This window comes from Amphimedon queenslandica, unplaced genomic scaffold (assembly GCF_000090795.2).
Source record: "Amphimedon queenslandica unplaced genomic scaffold, v1.1 AMPQUscaffold_13214, whole genome shotgun sequence".
Taxonomy (NCBI): domain Eukaryota; kingdom Metazoa; phylum Porifera; class Demospongiae; order Haplosclerida; family Niphatidae; genus Amphimedon; species Amphimedon queenslandica.
The window spans coordinates 59,590-76,740 of NW_003546550.1; the positions used below are offsets into that span (position 1 = coordinate 59,590).

The 17,151-nt window shown below is 37.0% G+C and overlaps 6 protein-coding genes and 1 non-coding gene across 7 annotated transcripts in view; 3 read left to right on the forward strand and 4 right to left on the reverse strand.

The window, feature by feature from the left end:
- Positions 1-3: 3 nt before the first annotated feature.
- Positions 4-847, reverse strand: LOC109584377 (5-hydroxytryptamine receptor 7-like; the record flags this gene model as incomplete). Its single annotated transcript, XM_020000098.1, has 1 exon — positions 4-847. A coding segment is annotated over exon 1 (447 nt), but the record flags the coding sequence as incomplete, so codon positions are not given.
- A 499-nt stretch (positions 848-1,346) lies between these two features.
- On the reverse strand, positions 1,347-2,492 carry LOC105313805 (D(1A) dopamine receptor-like). Its single transcript, XM_011407527.2, has one exon. It carries the CDS (start codon positions 2,473-2,475, stop codon positions 1,756-1,758), a length of 720 nt encoding a protein of 239 aa, XP_011405829.1. The 5' UTR covers positions 2,476-2,492; the 3' UTR covers positions 1,347-1,755.
- Positions 2,493-2,706: 214 nt separating this feature from the next.
- LOC109584382 (5-hydroxytryptamine receptor 7-like) lies at positions 2,707-3,819 on the forward strand. Its single transcript, XM_020000122.1, has one exon. It carries the CDS (start codon positions 2,712-2,714, stop codon positions 3,711-3,713), a length of 1,002 nt encoding a protein of 333 aa, XP_019855681.1. The 5' UTR covers positions 2,707-2,711; the 3' UTR covers positions 3,714-3,819.
- LOC100639828 (5-hydroxytryptamine receptor 7-like) lies at positions 3,801-4,932 on the forward strand. Its single transcript, XM_020000121.1, has one exon. The coding sequence runs from the start codon at positions 3,815-3,817 to the stop codon at positions 4,928-4,930; it is 1,116 nt and encodes a 371-aa protein (XP_019855680.1). The 5' UTR covers positions 3,801-3,814; the 3' UTR covers positions 4,931-4,932.
- Positions 4,933-4,975: 43 nt separating this feature from the next.
- Positions 4,976-6,170, forward strand: LOC105313806 (G-protein coupled receptor 161-like). Its single transcript, XM_011407529.2, has one exon. It carries the CDS (start codon positions 5,027-5,029, stop codon positions 6,026-6,028), a length of 1,002 nt encoding a protein of 333 aa, XP_011405831.1. The 5' UTR covers positions 4,976-5,026; the 3' UTR covers positions 6,029-6,170.
- A 342-nt stretch (positions 6,171-6,512) lies between these two features.
- The window catches only part of LOC100640082 (lipopolysaccharide-responsive and beige-like anchor protein), a 12,832-nt gene continuing 2,193 nt past the window's right edge, over positions 6,513-17,151 (reverse strand). The window contains exons 10-33 of the mRNA XM_020000099.1: positions 17,101-17,151; positions 16,907-17,052; positions 16,151-16,260; positions 15,961-16,094; positions 15,780-15,891; positions 15,626-15,728; positions 14,705-14,820; positions 11,021-11,133; positions 10,831-10,971; positions 10,667-10,786; positions 10,563-10,616; positions 10,371-10,502; positions 10,089-10,161; positions 9,949-10,043; positions 9,785-9,871; positions 9,696-9,732; positions 9,505-9,633; positions 9,402-9,452; positions 9,192-9,338; positions 7,415-7,606; positions 7,274-7,372; positions 6,950-7,152; positions 6,748-6,899; positions 6,513-6,695 (exon numbers count right to left, since the gene is read on the reverse strand). Coding sequence (XP_019855658.1) covers positions 6,629-6,695; positions 6,748-6,899; positions 6,950-7,152; positions 7,274-7,372; positions 7,415-7,606; positions 9,192-9,338; positions 9,402-9,452; positions 9,505-9,633; positions 9,696-9,732; positions 9,785-9,871; positions 9,949-10,043; positions 10,089-10,161; positions 10,371-10,502; positions 10,563-10,616; positions 10,667-10,786; positions 10,831-10,971; positions 11,021-11,133; positions 14,705-14,820; positions 15,626-15,728; positions 15,780-15,891; positions 15,961-16,094; positions 16,151-16,260; positions 16,907-17,052; positions 17,101-17,151 — 2,664 coding nt within the window. The 3' untranslated portion in view covers positions 6,513-6,628. The remainder of the gene's footprint in view (positions 6,696-6,747; positions 6,900-6,949; positions 7,153-7,273; positions 7,373-7,414; positions 7,607-9,191; positions 9,339-9,401; positions 9,453-9,504; positions 9,634-9,695; positions 9,733-9,784; positions 9,872-9,948; positions 10,044-10,088; positions 10,162-10,370; positions 10,503-10,562; positions 10,617-10,666; positions 10,787-10,830; positions 10,972-11,020; positions 11,134-14,704; positions 14,821-15,625; positions 15,729-15,779; positions 15,892-15,960; positions 16,095-16,150; positions 16,261-16,906; positions 17,053-17,100) is intronic.
- Trnay-gua (transfer RNA tyrosine (anticodon GUA)) lies at positions 10,233-10,316 on the reverse strand. Its single transcript is given in 2 exon segments — positions 10,233-10,268; positions 10,281-10,316. It is a non-coding gene; the product is annotated as a tRNA-Tyr (tRNA).

Sequence of the window (17,151 nt, forward strand, 5' to 3'; positions counted from 1 at the left end):
TAATATCCAAGATATGATGATGATTATAACTGCTTTATTGGACGTCATGTGTTTTTGATAAGCAAAGGACTTTACTATGAAGAAGTATCTATCAAAGGAGAGTAGTACCAGACTCAGTGTTGCTATGATGTATATGGACATGTTAGTGTACGCATTAGCTTTACAGGTTGCTTCCTTTTCAGACACTGTCTTCCCTAGTAACCACTGGCCACTGGAACAAGTAAGTATTGCAAAAGGCATCACAAAGAGGACCATCAGGAGGTTAGATATCAGCATGTTAGTAAGGAATATAGTAGAGGGTTGTTTCCAAGTCTTTATATGGCATATAGTCAGTATGAGTACAAATGAGTTAGCAATGAGTCCTCCTATCATCTCTATACTGATAACTGCTGCTAGTAGGGGACCATTGATATCAGCATACAAAGTGAAGTTGTCGTCCCTGTCATCCATTATTAGTTTATCTCTTCCTCCTGTTGTTAAACAGCATTATTATACTATCATGAAGCCCAACATCCGCTAGGCAGCTTTGTTGGAATCAACAGAAATTTTGTTGCCAAAAGTAGAACACTGTTCTACTTTTGGCAACAAAGTTGACATACATCAAAGTAACCACAAAGTTGCGTTCAACGAAGTTGCCATAGTGGATGTTGGGCTTCAAGCTTGATAGTATCCACCCACTAACTGATTCATGCATGCTTTATCAAATGGGATGTATTGTAATCTAATTTAAATTATCATCACTGTACTGGCAACAAAACTTGAGCTTATTCTTATACTAACCAGCTCAAATTTTTAAAGCAACATAAGTACATGCACATATATATACCGGTATATCAGAAAATGTAATAATATTGAGGGATTCTCTAATTTTCATTTTTGGCAAAATTTGTTCAAAGTTCCTGTACTATATAGCAAGGCTGCAAAAGTCGTGGCAACCATTTTAAAGTAGGGTGAATCCTACTTAGTAACACTACAGCGTTACCGATAGTAAGGAACTTTGGCCTGATTCTGGAGAAACTTTTAAAATTTATTAAAATCCAATTTTGATTGGAATTGGCTCAAACTTTCTACGCAACATAAAAGTACATGTATATGTATCAGGAAATGTAACAAAAATGAAGATTTCTCTAATTTATATTTTTGGTGAACTTTAACTCTTAATTCCACTGTTTCCTTATTAAGCTATCAAGTGTTGTTACAACAGCTACATACAGGGAGTGATTATCAGAATAAACAATGGCAGATGCAACCAAAACAGTAGATACAATCATTGCCTTAATAGTAAATTTATGAACCATTAAATTACTATTCCTGTTTAGGATAATAATACTAAATGGACCATCTAGTTATGTATATATGAAAGAAGGGATGTTACAATAATGTTGTAGCTTCATCAATCAACTATATATACAATGTGGTTATAGCAGTAGTTCTATTGTCATCTTCAGCTCTGTCTCTTTCTTTATAGCATCTTTTACAGAATATCTTCATTACTGCATTTCTCAGTTCAGCTCTGAAGTACATGTGTACATCTGTACCAAAGGACTGAGGGTTGTTTGTAGCAGGTACATGATAAATGCCAGAGTGTAATACACTGGAGGTACGATGATCAGTGTTGAAAGGAATGTAATGCAGAGATATGGAGAGAAGCACACAGCATAAACAATAAGTAGTGACCCAAATAGACTTATTAACTTCTTCTCTTGTGATACATAAACGTTGCTCTGCTGCCCACAAGATGATAAGAAGTCTAATCTAGTCCTTCTTGTTCTGAGATATCTCCTCATAAATATGAACGTCCATAGAGAAGTTAGAATGATACTCCCCACTAGCAGTGCTGGATAGATAAAAGCAAATACTGCAAAACCAACCTGTTCCTCTAAACCAGGAACACAAGTACCAAAAACTGTAGGCAAACTCATACACGTTGAACTCAAGCACAGGCACAATGCTGATAATACCGGCTATTGCCCAGGATATAGAAATTGCTATTAGTGACTTATTGATACTCATGTACCTGTTGTACTGAAATGCTCTCACTATGAAAAGGAATCTGTCAAATGACAGGAGTGCTAAACCCTCTGTAGCTACTGCAACACAGAACAAGCTCATGATAGCTGTGAACTTGCATACACTCTCCTTTTGGTCTAGTGTACTTCCAAATATCCACTCACCAAAGGCTGATGTTATCACAGGAAAAGGCATCACAAAGAGGACAATCAGGAGGTTAGATATCAGCATGTTAGTAAGGAATATAGTAGAGGGTTGTTTCCAAGTCTTTATATGGCATATAGTCAGTATGAGTACAAATGAGTTAGCAATGAGTCCTCCTATCATCTCTATACTGATAACTGCTGCTAGTAGGGGGCCATTGATATCAGGACTTAGAGTGAAGTTGTTATGAACAGCATCCATTGATTCCTCTTCCTTATTCTTCAATACCAGTCTATAACCACACGCTTTAAAGTATAACATGGTCTACTAGATGTACTTCTTCCTTTGTATTATCTATAAATGTACATGTACTGATGTCTCGTATAAATTCCATTTTAAGTAAACGTATGGTATACATTGAAAATGAAGCCTACACCCATTCAAGTGTATCTTCAAATTTGATACATTCCTAATTCTCAAAAGATAAACAAGATACATTAGTCCTTGGCTCTCTGAGATTGTAATCTTCATCTTCTTATCTAAAAGATCTACAAAAAATGGAGGATGAAAACAACTTCACTCTAAGTGGTGATATCAATGGTCCCCTACTAGCAGCAGTTATCAGTATAGAGATGATAGGAGGACTCATTGCTAACTCATTTGTACTCATACTGACTATATGCCATATAAAGACTTGGAAACAACCCTCTACTATATTCCTTACTAACATGCTGATATCTAACCTCCTGATTGTCCTCTTTGTGATGCCTTTTGCAATTACAACTGCAGCAAGTGGTGAGTGGTTGTTCGGAAAAACTGACAAACAGAAAGTGAAGGCTTGCCAGTTTACGGCTTTCATGTTTTGGTTCTGTGTGATTGTAATCACAGAAGGTCTCGTGTTGCTATCGTTTGATCGGTTCTTTTACATTGTCAAGTCTTTTGAATACGAGCGACACATGAACCGGAAAATATCAATAATAATAGTGACACTGTCATGGCTACTTGCTGCCCTGCTAACTATCCCACCATTGTTTGGTCTCGGGCGTTTTGGTTTTTCTTCAAGTTACGGTATTTGTGTCCCACGCTGGGAAGGAGAGCCTGGCTATGTAGTATACATGCTAATAGTATTCATCATTTTCTTGTTGAGCATCATCATAACGTCCTCCTGGACTATGATTTACACAAGGCGTTACTTAAACATGGAAAGACAAAGGTTACAGTTGTTTGATGTAAACAATGATGGCAATACTAATGATATATATGCATCAAGGAAGAGACGAGTCATTGGTCTCTTTGGTATGATAATGATTGTACACTTACTCTGTTACCTTCCCAGTATGATAGTAGCTCTAATGGAGCTGGTTACTGCTCCACCTCCTCAACTTTATGCTACCATTTTCTTACTCTTCCTTTTGCTTACTGTCCTAAGTCCTCTAGTGCAGTCTTTCTTCAGGCGAGATATAAGAGGTACTGTAGTCAAGCTGACTGGCTGGTGCTCTGAAGTGGCTAAACTTTTTAATAAAAAATATACTCGGATTGCATCCAGTTCCGAAAACTAAAATCCAGTTATTGTTTGTGTGTTATATTTTCATTATTTAATAGCTATAAAATTAGTTATTTACAGGATTTTATTATATTTTTGAACAATGAAGTAACAACAATGAACTTGAAAACTATAATAGCAACTGCAATCTTATCAATGAGAAATTCCAACGAGTATTTAAAGTACTTTCTATTCAGACCAAAGTCTTCTTCCTCAATGGACGATATCATTGAACTTAATCACAACTTCACTCTAAGTGGTGATATCAATGGCCCCCTACTGGCAGCAGTTATCAGTGTAGAGATGATAGGAGGACTCATTGCTAACTCATTTGTACTCATACTGACTATATGCCATATAAAGACTTGGAAACAACCCTCTACTATATTCCTTACTAACATGCTGATATCTAACCTCCTGATTGTCCTCTTTGTGATGCCTTTTCCCATCACAACCTGCAGCAATGGTAAGTGGATGTTAGGTGAGACTGAAGCAGAACAAGTCAAATATTGCTATTTTGCTGGGTACCTTTACTGGTACAGTGTCCTGCTAATCACACAGAGTTTAGTTATACTCTCGTTTGATCGGTTCTTCTACATTGTCAAGTCTTTCATGTATGAAAGGTACATGACAGGAAAGAGATCACTGTCCATTGTAGCTTTCTCATGGCTGATAGCTTCAATACTGAACATAACTCCTTTCATTGGTCTGGGATCATTTGGATTCATTAACAGCTATGGGTCATGTGGACCACTGTGGGAAGAAGAGATGGGTCATGTCATATACACCTTCATTATATTCATATTCTACATTGGCAGTATTGTAACCACCACCCTATGGACCTACTGCTATACCAGGAGGTTCCTCCAAAGTGAGAGGTTAAGGACAGAGTTCATATCACGAATACCCCAGCAGTGCAGTGTCTACATATCTAAAGAGAAGAGATTGATTGGTCTCTTTGGGATGATGATGGTTGTTTATTTGACCTGCTATGCTCCTGGTTTGGTTGCTATTGTTGCTGTTATATTCACTCCATTGCCCCAGCCTGTATATGCATCAGTATATGTCTTGTTCCTATTGATCACTGTACTTAGTCCTCTTGTTCAAATCATTTTTAGACGTGACATGAGAGAGGCTGTGTCAAAGATCATAAAATGTCAAAGGAAGGAAGGAGCTAGCAAATGCGAAAGACAGAACTCTAGAAGCTTCATGCTAACACACTTGCATACTTAAATACATTTTTTATTAATTTTTTCAAAACTTTGCAATTTCTGGGTGTTAAGGGTGTGGCTCAATAAAAGGCGGAGTGGCTGGTCTTGGCTGCATACAATGGATGATGAGCAGCAAGATGTTCTACTCCGTAACTACAACTTCACTCTAAGTGCTGATATCAATGGTCCCCTACTAGCAGCAGTTATCAGTATAGAGATGATAGCAGGACTCATTGCCAACTCGTTTGTACTTATAATAACAATTTGTCACTGCTCATCAGGCACTTGGAAGAAGCCATCAACCTTATTCCTCACAAACATGTTAATCTGTAACCTCTTCACTGTCCTCTTGGTAATGCCACTGAACATAATCTCACTGGCTAGTAGAGGCTGGATATTTGGAGTAACAGTGGATCAGAAACTTATTACATGCAACTTGGCAGGTTACATATACTGGAATAGCGTCCTCCTAATATCACTCAGTCTGATGCTACTATCAATTGATCGATGGATCTACATAGTACAAGCTATGCGTTACGATAGTCTAGTGACTCCTAGAAGAGCTTTACTTGCAATCATAATCACATGGAGTCTAGCAATAGTTCTCAATGTCACACCTTTCTTTGGTTTTGGGACTTATAACTTCTTGGAAAGTTACGCTGGTTGTTCTCCAATTTGGGAAGGACATGTTGGGTATGTGGTGTACATGTTGATCATATTCGTGAGTATTGTTGGTACCATTGTGGTAACGTCATGTTGGACTTTCTGTTACTTGTTCATGTACATCAGAAGAAGAAAGGAGAGGTCATCCATTGGGCCCGGGAGAAAGAGAAGCATTGATCAGTATGTTGCTGCAAGAAGAAAGCTTATAGTGCTGTTTGGTGTCTTATTATTTATTCATTTCATTTCTTATCTTCCTGGAATAATAACTGCTGGTGTAGTCATTTTTGTCAGCCTGCCAAAGGAGGTGTATGCTACATCTTACATCTTATTTCTATCAATAACAACTCTCAGTCCATTAGCTCAGTCGTGCTTCAGAGAGGACATTAGAAGCAAGCTTTGTAAGAAGAAGGAAGAACCACCTGGCACAGTTGACTCAAGCCCTTTTACTGACAATTGAGTATAACTTGTCCAATTTTAAACACACAATTCATGTAACAGTACTGTTGTAGTACATGATTATCATTGTCAGTCTGTGCAGTTTATTTATTAAACATAAAATATTTCATTATTGTGTTAATTGCTAGCGTAAAAATTGTTCTTAAACCAGCAATTACCATTTATAGCTACATGTACAATGTATACAAGATAGCACCAGTATGCACCAGGAAATATTGCCATATAGCTGCTATTATATACAGTTTACAGTTTACATTGGGTCATTAGTTTATAGTCTATGCCAACAGTGTGCGTGCGTGTGTGTGTGTGTTTAATCCAAGTAGGTCTCTATATGGTTTGGTTATATACTGGTAGTTGTAGTATATACAATGTTGTATGTATTCTGTTGTAATTACTGCACACAAGTGTTGTCGAGATAGACCTGATCTCTATCTGTTTCAACAGTGCACAGTAATGCTGCTGTAAGGCTTTACTGTCTCAAGTTATACTAATAATAATAATGTTTATTGAACTAAAATGCACAATTTTAATGACCAACAACAGCTATAAAATGACATAAAATTAATCAAAAGTAGCAGCTAATTTTAAAATTATTATACTTTTAAGTTCTCCAGAAATGAGTTGCAAAGACGGATACTACTCCTGATGAATGACCAATGAAAATGAACCTAACAGTAATCATACACTAACAATAATCACAAGCCACTAGTGATACTTCACCTGTTGTCCTTAGACATGTGCAGTGACCTTATGCTACTCTCATTCTTATCATAAGCATGCACAACACTCAGTGAGTCCAGTAGCAGTACGTATACACGAGAGCTGAACCCACCAATCACTAGATACTGACCATCATTTGATACTGAGACTGCCTGTAATGATTATAATAATAAACATCATTCATTGATAGTGCATTGGTTACTAAGGCTGGTTCCCCTAGTCCTTTATAGCAGAGCTGCTTTCCATTACAACTGAAAACAGCAAGACAACCTTTTTGATCAGCATAATGCACAATAAAGTGTCCTTGAGGTGACGACTTTATAATGTGTGGGTGGGTCCAAGGGTTGCTGGGGACCAGTTTATGTAGTAGTTCTCCGTTAGTAGAGTGAATGAGACAACAACCGTCTAATGAAGACAATAACAATAAATAAATAATAATAAATGAATAACAATAAATAAATAATAATAAATAAATAATAATAAATGAATAATAATAAATAAATAATGTATTGTAATTGTTATTTACGTTTAGCTCCACTGGCCACTAGCCCGTGACTAGCAGAAACAGCAACACAAGTAATAGTCTTCTCATGTCCATTCAAAATAGCAATAGGATTAACTGAACCTAGTGGAATAATAAAGGAACACACTCTCTCTCTCTCTTTACTTTGAGTTGAGGTTCCCAGTTGGTTTACAATACGGTTATATCTCCCTGACCATCGCCATAGCAACACGGTGACATCATGTGATCCAGTAGCAACAAGAGCATCACCAGCCAACGAGTGAAGCCCCTCCTCAGGAGAGAAAGAAATACAAGAGACTATACCTCTGTGGGCAAACACTGACTGAACTGATAGACCTACAGAATAAGTACATGTATATGTACCAGAAAATGTAATAAAAACTGAGGGTGATTTTGGAGCCATTTTTTGGAAAAAAACCATGGACTATAGCCTTGGGTATTTTTTAGAATTTCGCCGTTTTTTTTAAATGGCCGTAACTTGAAAAATTGAAGTCGGAATCAGCTCAAACTTTCTACACAACATAAGGACATCAATATGTATCAGAAAATGTAATAAAAATTGGGGGTGATTTTTTGGCCATTTTTTGGAAAAAAACCATGGACTATAGCCTTGGGTATTTTTCAGATTTTTGGCATTTTCTTAAAATGGCTAACTTAAAAAATTGAAGTCAGAATCAGCTCAAACTTTCTACACAGCATAAGGACATCAATATGTATCAGAAAATGTAATAAAACTTTGGTGTGATTTTTTGGCTATTTTTGGAAAAAACCATGGACTATAGCCTTGGGTATTTTTCAGATTTTTGGCATTTTCTTAAAGTGGCCGTAACTTTAAAAATTGAAGTCGGAATTGGCTCAAACTTTCTACACAACATAAGGACATCAATATGTATCAGAAAATGTAATAAAAATTGGGGCTGATTTTTTGGCCATTTTTTGGAAAAAAACCATGGACTATAGCCTTGGGTATTTTTCAGATTTTTGGCATTTTTTTAAAATGGCTAACTTAAAAAAATTGAAGTCAGAATCAGCTCAAACTTTCTACACAGCATAAGGACATCAATATGTATCAGAAAATGTAATAAAACTTTGGTGTGATTTTTTGGCCATTTTTGGAAAAAACCATGGGCTATAGCCTTGGGTATTTTTCAGATTTTTGGCATTTTCTTAAAGTGGCCGTAACTTTAAAAATTGAAGTCGGAATCGGCTCAAACTCTCTACACAACATAAGGACATCAATATGTATCAGAAAATGTAATAAAAATTGGGGCTGATTTTTTGGCCATTTTTTGGAAAAAACCATGGGCTATAGCCTTGGGTATTTTTCAGATTTTTGGCATTTTCTTAAAATGGCCGTAACTTAAAAAATTGAAGTCGGAATCAGCTCAAACTTTCTACACAGCATAAGAACATCAATATGTATCAGAAAATGTAATAAAACTTTGGTGTGATTTTTTAGCCATTTTTGGAAAAAACCATGGCCTTGAGTATTTTTCAGAATTTTGCCCTTTTTTAAATGGCCGTAACTTGAAAAATTGAAGTCGGAATCAGCTCAAACTTTCTACACAGCATAAGAAGATCAATATATATCAGAAAATGCAATAAAAATTTGGTGTGATTTTTTGGCCATTTTTCAGAAAAAACAATGCCAAAAATCTGAAAAATACCCAAGGCTATAGCCTTGGGTATTTTTCAGATTTTTGGCATTTTCTTAAAACAGCCATAACCTGAAAAATTGAAGTCGGAATCAGTTCAAACTTTCTACACAGCATAAGAACATCAATATGTATCAGAAAATGTAATAAAAATGAAGAATTTTTTCCTTTTCATTTTTGATGAAATATATTAAAAGTCAATTTTTACAAAAAACCAATCCAAACTTTCTACACAACATAACTACATGAAGTTGGTTCTATGTTACCTGTTTCTGTGGAGAAAACTTTAAAGCTGCTGTCCCAGAAACCACAGGACAGTATGTAGTCTCCAGCTGGAGTCACATCAAAACAAGATGAAGAGAATGAGACACTTTGATCAAGAGGATCTCCTAATCTGACCTTAAGACTAGCAGCTGTAGGGAGGAGCCGAGGAGAAAAGATTAATAAGATTAAAAAAATTAATGAAGAATATTTACTGTTGGATTGATCGTGTTCAAGACTTATCTGTGGTGGTTGGCTGATAGTACCTGTGTAAGATAATAAATAAATAAATAAATAAAATAAATAAATAAATAATACCTTGAGTATAGTTCCACTTATAAATGCCAAACAGTTGGTTATAAGTAATGGCAATGAGAGAGTGGGTGGAGCTAAGGTGTAGGCAACCAATTGGAACGTCCAGTGATACATTAACCTCAGCAACAATAGCTGGACAATACAGAATAGTTTAATTATTATTATTCATTATTAATTTTTATTGGATACGATACCTGGATTAAATTTTGATTTCGGTTGAGGTGGAAACTCCTATTGATAATAATAAATGTATTAATAATAGGTTAATTAATAATAGATTTACTTTAATGGCGAGATGTTTCTGTAGGTGTGGTTCCAGTAGCAGCTGGTGTGGAGTCTGTCCAAACTGAAGGACCTGCTGCTCCAGAGCCTAACACAATGGGAACAAAGGATAGAGAGAGAGAGAGAGAGAGAGAGAGAGTACTCCATTAATATCCTGTATCTTACTTTTAACTGATACTCATCAGTGATAGCCTGCCAGTTCACTGATCCTGGGTAGGTTATGTGATAGAATACATTAGTTGACTTTATTGCCTCAGGACCTAAGAATACGTCAATTAAACATACAACTATGGCTTATGTGTCACCATTCTGCTTGTAGCCAAAAATTAAATCAACCCATTGATGAAGGTTAGCAGAAACATAGTCAGACTCTAATGCCTAAAGAAAAAAAAAAGAAAAAAAGACATCTCTAAACATAGAGAACTGGAAAGAAAAAAAAAGAAAATATCTCCACCGAGCCGGATTTGAACCAGCGACCTAAGGATAACATGCACACACTACAGTCCTCCGCTCTACCCCTGAGCTATCGGTGGACACACAACAGTTGCACTGTATAAACTGCTTTATAAACACTGTCTGGGTCAAACCTGTCTATGAATTTCAATAAATTTCTCAGCATTTTCAGCCCAAGGAGGAAGGAGGACATCATTAACAACATTGAGCTGTCCTTCTGGTAGTTCCTCACCAAATTCCCCATGTTCATCAAACCCAAGGACAAACTAAAACAATTTAAAAGAAAGTTTCGCCATTACTTCATTGCTCAAACACTATCATTATACCTTATTGTTGTTCTGTAGCATTTCTGGAAGATAAAACAACTCTGGAATAAGTTCCTATAATAGCATTAAAATAAAAGTGTCATTCTAAAAGGAGCTGCTGTTACTTTGACATCAGACGAGTCAACTTGACAGTTATTCCAAGCTCTTGCTATAGAGGAGAATAGTCTGCTGCCATGATCAAAGAATCCATCATGAAGATCAATATGAATACTAGTAAACGGCTCCTGAGCAGCAGGTGATAGAGAAAGAATTTAAACTGAAGACTTACCACTCTAACCAGCCAATGGACCACAAAGGCCATTGTAGAGTAGTGGGTGCCATAATGGAAGGAAGGGATGGAGTCACTCTCCCACATTTCATACCTCTCCAGGTACTGGTCCAAACGAGATGGGTTGAGGCATCCTATCGGCTACATTTAATTGAAAAATAAAATTATTATTATTATCATTATTAATTACTTTAGAAAGGTCCCTGTATATCGCTGAGTCCTTCAGGTCAATGGTTTTTGATTTATAGTCACTGAGTATCCATGGGAACACAGGGTACTGACTCAAATCATTGAATGAACGACCTATGAAAGAGAATGGAAAAAAGGATGGGACTCATTAAAACAAAAACACATAAGAGGAGACTGAAATCTTATAAACACACATACTGTGGTAATAGCCTAGATTATCTTGAGATAATCTAGAGCTATTACATCATACTCATAGTGTGTTATAAGATTTCAGTCAGTCACATGAGTGCTTCTTTTACTAGTGATGGGTGGTTTAGACAAGTTAACCAAAAGGTTAGGCTATTCATGTTACAGTCGCCTACTTTCTTCTACTCCCATTTCCTACTATTATAAGAAAATTCTACCAGCAACTATGGAAGTCAATAATGATTACCCAGAAGCTAGCAACCACTCAGTTAGCAGTGGGGAGGACAGCAGCTGCAGCATGGATTGTGAGATGAGTGAGAGCCTGTCAATTAGATCCACTAGCACAGTACGTGATGATGACACAGTAATTGTCTTTGCTCTTGAAACTACAAGCTTACAAAAACATTCCGATATATTCCAAATAAGGGCACAATCGTTTGAGACTAACCAGTTCTGGTCCTCCTATCTACTGCCTCACAAGAATATAGCCAAGAACATGACAGCAGCTAAAAACATGATGATCACAAGGGATAGAGAGGGAAAGAGGATCTTAACTAGAAATGGCATCTTAGTTCCTACAAGGGGCTACTCCGAAGGGCTAAGAGAATTTTACAGTTTTATCTGCTCCTTGTCAAGGGATAGTACCTACCTCATACTAGCACCAAATAACTCGAAACCATTTTTTGCACAAGTGCTGTTAAAGGCTTTCACAAAAATTAACATCACATCTGAGGATTTAAACGATAAAGGGATATGGTTTTCTAAAAGTATTTCGATCGTTAGGGGCGACTCATTACCGCCCACTCACATCAAGCATGGGACATTCATTAAAAAATCATTTGAAGATGAACATGGCAAATGGCTGATGACAGTCGAGTTTGAATCAAGCATTCAACGGATTAATAACAAAGAGATAGCAGGCACCACTAAACTCTCCATGTCCCCTCCTCTTCCTTCCACTCCTCATGATGTCATTATTTTATTTGATCTGGAGACAACAGGACTGCCACGTACTTCAGATATTTGTCAGATATCAGCTCAAGTCCTCGGAGAAGAGGAAGTATGGTCCCAATATCTTGTACCTACACAAGAAATCTACCCAGAAGCTACTGAAGTAACTGGACTAGCTGTTAAAACAAATGAAAGAGGAGAAAGGATCCTCTGCAAGAATGACACCCCACTACTTGAAGCTAAACCTTATAAAGATGGACTAAAGTGCTTTTATGAGTATCTGCAGCAACTATCAATAAAACAGAAAGCACTTGATCCAAACTCTCGTCTCATATTGCTAGCTCATAACTGCAAGAGCTTTGATGCCCCAATACTCCTAAATGCGTTTAAGAATATTGACGTCAGGTTTAAGGAGCTTCAAGACCTTAAAGTTTGCTTTTCCGATAGCTTGTTGATAATACGCAAGATTCAATATGAAGGTCATCCATTACTTCACACAGAATCACCACCCTTTCCATTGTTTAATAAACAGACGAATAACAAGGAGGAGGAGTCAGGACCAAAGCTGTACAGGACATCGCTAAGTCTTACTAAGATATACTATCATCTGTTTAAGGAAGAATATTCGGCTCATGAAGCAACTGAAGATATTAAAGCCATGAAACGTGTTTTATTCCATCCTGAGTTAGGAGTAAATGAGAACACTATTAAGAACAGCACCTTTATGTTTGGTGAAACTGAATAAAACCATTAACCATGTGTACTGTCTCACTGCTATACAAAGCTTATTATTAATTTTTGAAAATCCTACTCATAAATCTATAATAGCTGCTGTGCATGTACAGGGAATCAATTGGTTCAAAGAACCCACAGGCCAGCCTACAGTTTAGATAACTGATCAAAAGGGGAGGGCCTGCTAAAAATAGGAGGATACTATTTACTGAAATTTCAAAAGTAGGTCAGAGAAGAGAAGAAGGTGTAAATTTTAAGAAGGAAAAGTGAAGACTTTATATAAAAGGAATGGGAGCCAACAGCAGCAAGAGGATCATAAGAAGGACACCAACAGCCATCAGCAGCACAGGAACAGTACAGCAGAGGAGATACAGTGGAGGTAAGGGAGCCACTACAACAGAAGAAGAAAAAGATACTGTAGAAGGACCAGCTACCATCACTACACCAGTTAAACACAGACTAGAGTCTGCTGTATTGACAAGGAGCCCTTTAAGCAGTATTAGACACCATCCATCACCATTAAGGCCAGTACCAGCTACTCCTAACAACACACCTGCTAAAAGAACCATTACTGAAGGAATCATCACTAAAGACACCATCACTAGTCTATCTGCTGGAGTAATGTATACAGGAGTTAATGGGCTGAAGGACAGTCCGTGTATAAAGGAAGAGGAGGTAGCTGATAAAGGAATGGAGACTAGTACACTACTGAATAATAATAACAATACTAACCTACCAGACACTAACAATAATGACAATGATACTACAGTGGGAATGAATGGGGAACAAGAGGAGGCTAATGGTACGCAGACAATGGACACTGGTCAACCAATGAACAACACCATGGACACCATGGACACTAACAACAACCCAGCAATAGGAACTAAGGACCTACATGTAGCAACCAATAATGGCATAGCAATGGATGATCACTCCATAAGTGATAATGTGTTACCAACAGCACCTGTTCCCTCCCCTCCTCCCCCTCCTCTCCCTACTGATATGGTCTTACTGTTTGATCTAGAGACTACTGACCTTCCCCTAAACTCTGATATATGTCAAGTATCAGTCCAGGTGCTAGGGGAGGAAAGGGTGTGGTCCCGGTACTTAGTACCGACTAAAAACATAGCCCCTGGTGCTTCAAGAGTGAATGGTCTTAAAGTATCTAAAAATGAGAATGGTAAGAGGATCCTTCTAAAGAGAGGGCAGGAGCTGCCGGCTAAGAGCTACATCGATGGGCTCAAGGAGTTCTACATGTACCTGTGCCAGTTGTCACGGAAACACAAGAAGCTCCACCCATCAGGTCGTCTGATCCTGTTGGCTCACAACGGCAGACGATATGACGCTCCTATTCTAATTAATGCCCTACGCAAGATTAGCGTTACAGCAAAGAAATTGAATGACATAAGTGTTTGTTTCTCTGACAGTCTATCAATACTACGAGAGCTACAGAAAGAGAATAACCCATTCTTAACCAACACTGAGAGTGTTGATGGGGGAATGGGTCCAGCTGGAGTTCAAGTGTCCAGTAAAGTATCTTTAAAACTGACCAGTGTATACCAGCACCTGTTTAATGAGGGGTTCCCTGCTCATGATGCTGCTGAAGATGTTAAAGCAATGAAACGTGTACTGTTTGAACCACCACTCCAGCTGCCGATAAGTGTCATCAGCAACAACACGTTCAAACCAGAGCAAGTTTAATAACTATTAATAACTATTAGGTTTACTTTATACATAATTTTGTCCTTTTACTTTTACTTTTTGCTGTATTTTTTCAATTTTTAAATGTAGTTCAAAATTTGAATAAAATACTGACCTGCGACTGTATTGAGGAACATGAGGTAGTCAAAGTTACTGATTTCTGATTTAATCCACTTATCAGTCATATCTGACCTCTTGAACAGCTGTCTTGGAGGAGAGAGGGAGACAGACCTTTGAATGAATAAAAAGAGATTCATAACTTAAGCTCAAACTTTAGTATCCATCAAAAAATGTAATAAAAATTGGGGGTGATTTCGGAGCCATTTTTTGGAAAAAAAACCATGGGCTATAGTACAGGGAATTTTCAAATTTTGGCCCATTTTTTTTAAATGGCCGTAACTTGAAAAATTGAAGTCAGAATCTGCTCAAACTTTCTACACAGCATAAGGACATCAATATGTATCAGAAAATGTAATAAAAATTAGGGGTGATTTCGGAGCCATTTTTTGGAAAAAACCATGGGCTAATAGTACAGGGAATTTTTCAGAATTTTGCCGGTTTTTAAAAATGGCCAAAACTTGAAAAATTGAAGTCAGAATCTGCTCAAACTTTCTACACAGCATAAGGACATCAATATGTATCAGAAAATGTAATAAAACTTGGGGGTGATTCTGGAGCCATTTTTTGGAAAAAACCATGGGCTAATAGTACAGGGAATTTTTCAGAATTTTGCCGGTTTTTAAAAATGGCCAAAACTTGAAAAATTGAAGTCAGAATCTGCTTAAACTTTCTACACAGCATAAGGACATCAATATGTATCAGAAAATGTAATAAAACTTGGGGGTGATTCTGGAGCCATTTTTTGGAAAAAACCATGGGCTAATAGTACAGGGAATTTTTCAGAATTTTGCCGGTTTTTAAAAATGGCCAAAACTTGAAAAATTGAAGTCAGAATCTGCTTAAACTTTCTACACAGCATAAGGACATCAATATGTACTGTACCAGAGAGTGTGTATGTTAGTTCATGTTGCTCTACCTTGTTTGTGGTAGTCCATAGTTCGGTCCAATACCAACTTTAGGCAGTAGATTAATGACTGTCTTTCTATCTGAAGGACTCTTTAACACAATGAATATTGAACCTAATGTAGTAGTATATATAATGATAAGATGAATGATAGTACTACATATACTTTTATCATTAAAGAATATCTCTAGTGCTTTAAACTGATGAATGTAATACCGAGAGAACACAGCAGTAACACTGGCCAATAACCACTGGTCACTTAATGGGCAATAGTCACACTAGCAATAAAGAATAATGTAATGATACTAACAATTAGAATATTTAAGGTATAACTGATAGCTGCTTACAATTTGAGATACTTTATTATATTCAGTAGATGAGTCATCAGCAGTGAAGGTGAAGTGTTGTTTAGTGAATGACAGGGTACCAGGTAGTACATAGGAGAGGAATATCATTGAACAGTCTAATGAAACCTGAGGAGCTATAAGGAGGGAGGGAGGGAGTATATGAAGCAGGTGTCTCATTATTATTATTCACTTTCTTTATTCTCTACTATAATATCTCCTTCTTCTTCTCCTACTCTTTCATCAGTGAGTCGATCTTCATCAGTCGGCAATGGAGACAGTAACAGATTAGGATCAAATGAACTAACAATAATAATAATAATAATAATAATAATAATAAATAAATAATAATTGGGGCGAGAAAACGTCTGTTTGTATGTACGGCATACGTTCGTCTAACTATTATTAAAGTTAAATAGCCTGATCTTCATTAAAAACGGGTGTGGTCACAATTAATAAAATGGCGGCTTGCAGCAAACGGTCAGCAAGAAAAGACTAAACTGACGTTCAAAGACTTCTGTAGCAGCAAGGAAGGTTGGGACAGCAGGTATACAATCTTTTCATTGATATAAAGGATTTTGATAAGCTGAATGCTCCCATGAAAAAGCTGCATGTAATTTCTACTGTGCTGTAACTAAATCATCTCTACTCTAGGAGCAAGGAAGGTTAACAAAGTTGAAGGCTGTAGAAGTACAAACTTCTTCAAAATACAAATCGTTCAGTGACTGCTTCTAACAGATCTTTCATGCTTGCTATAACCAATTGCTGCAGAGATTTCATAAGTGATCAGATGACTAGCTAATGACACACTTGGACAAAATTTTCACTTTTTTGTATTTTGCATGAACATGTATACAATTGCTTTGCTTGCTCATAAATAATGCACTATGGCTTGCTTAGGCTCGCCCCTTTAATGTTTTACATTCGTCTAGTATACAATATACAGTACCTCTTATCCTCCATTGCTAGTTGTTCAGGGTTGCTCCTCACTGCGTTACTGTGAGTGGATCCATTGTGATTAGGTAATGTCTTTAATCTTCGTCTGTGAGAATCCTCTTTGAGATCCAACCGCCATAATAGGCTGTGTCTAGTAATTAATTAATTAATTAATAATAATAACAAATTTTATTTATTAATTAGTACTTTAAAGAGTGTGAAGTCAAATGATCCACAGTTATCAACCATTGGAGATAA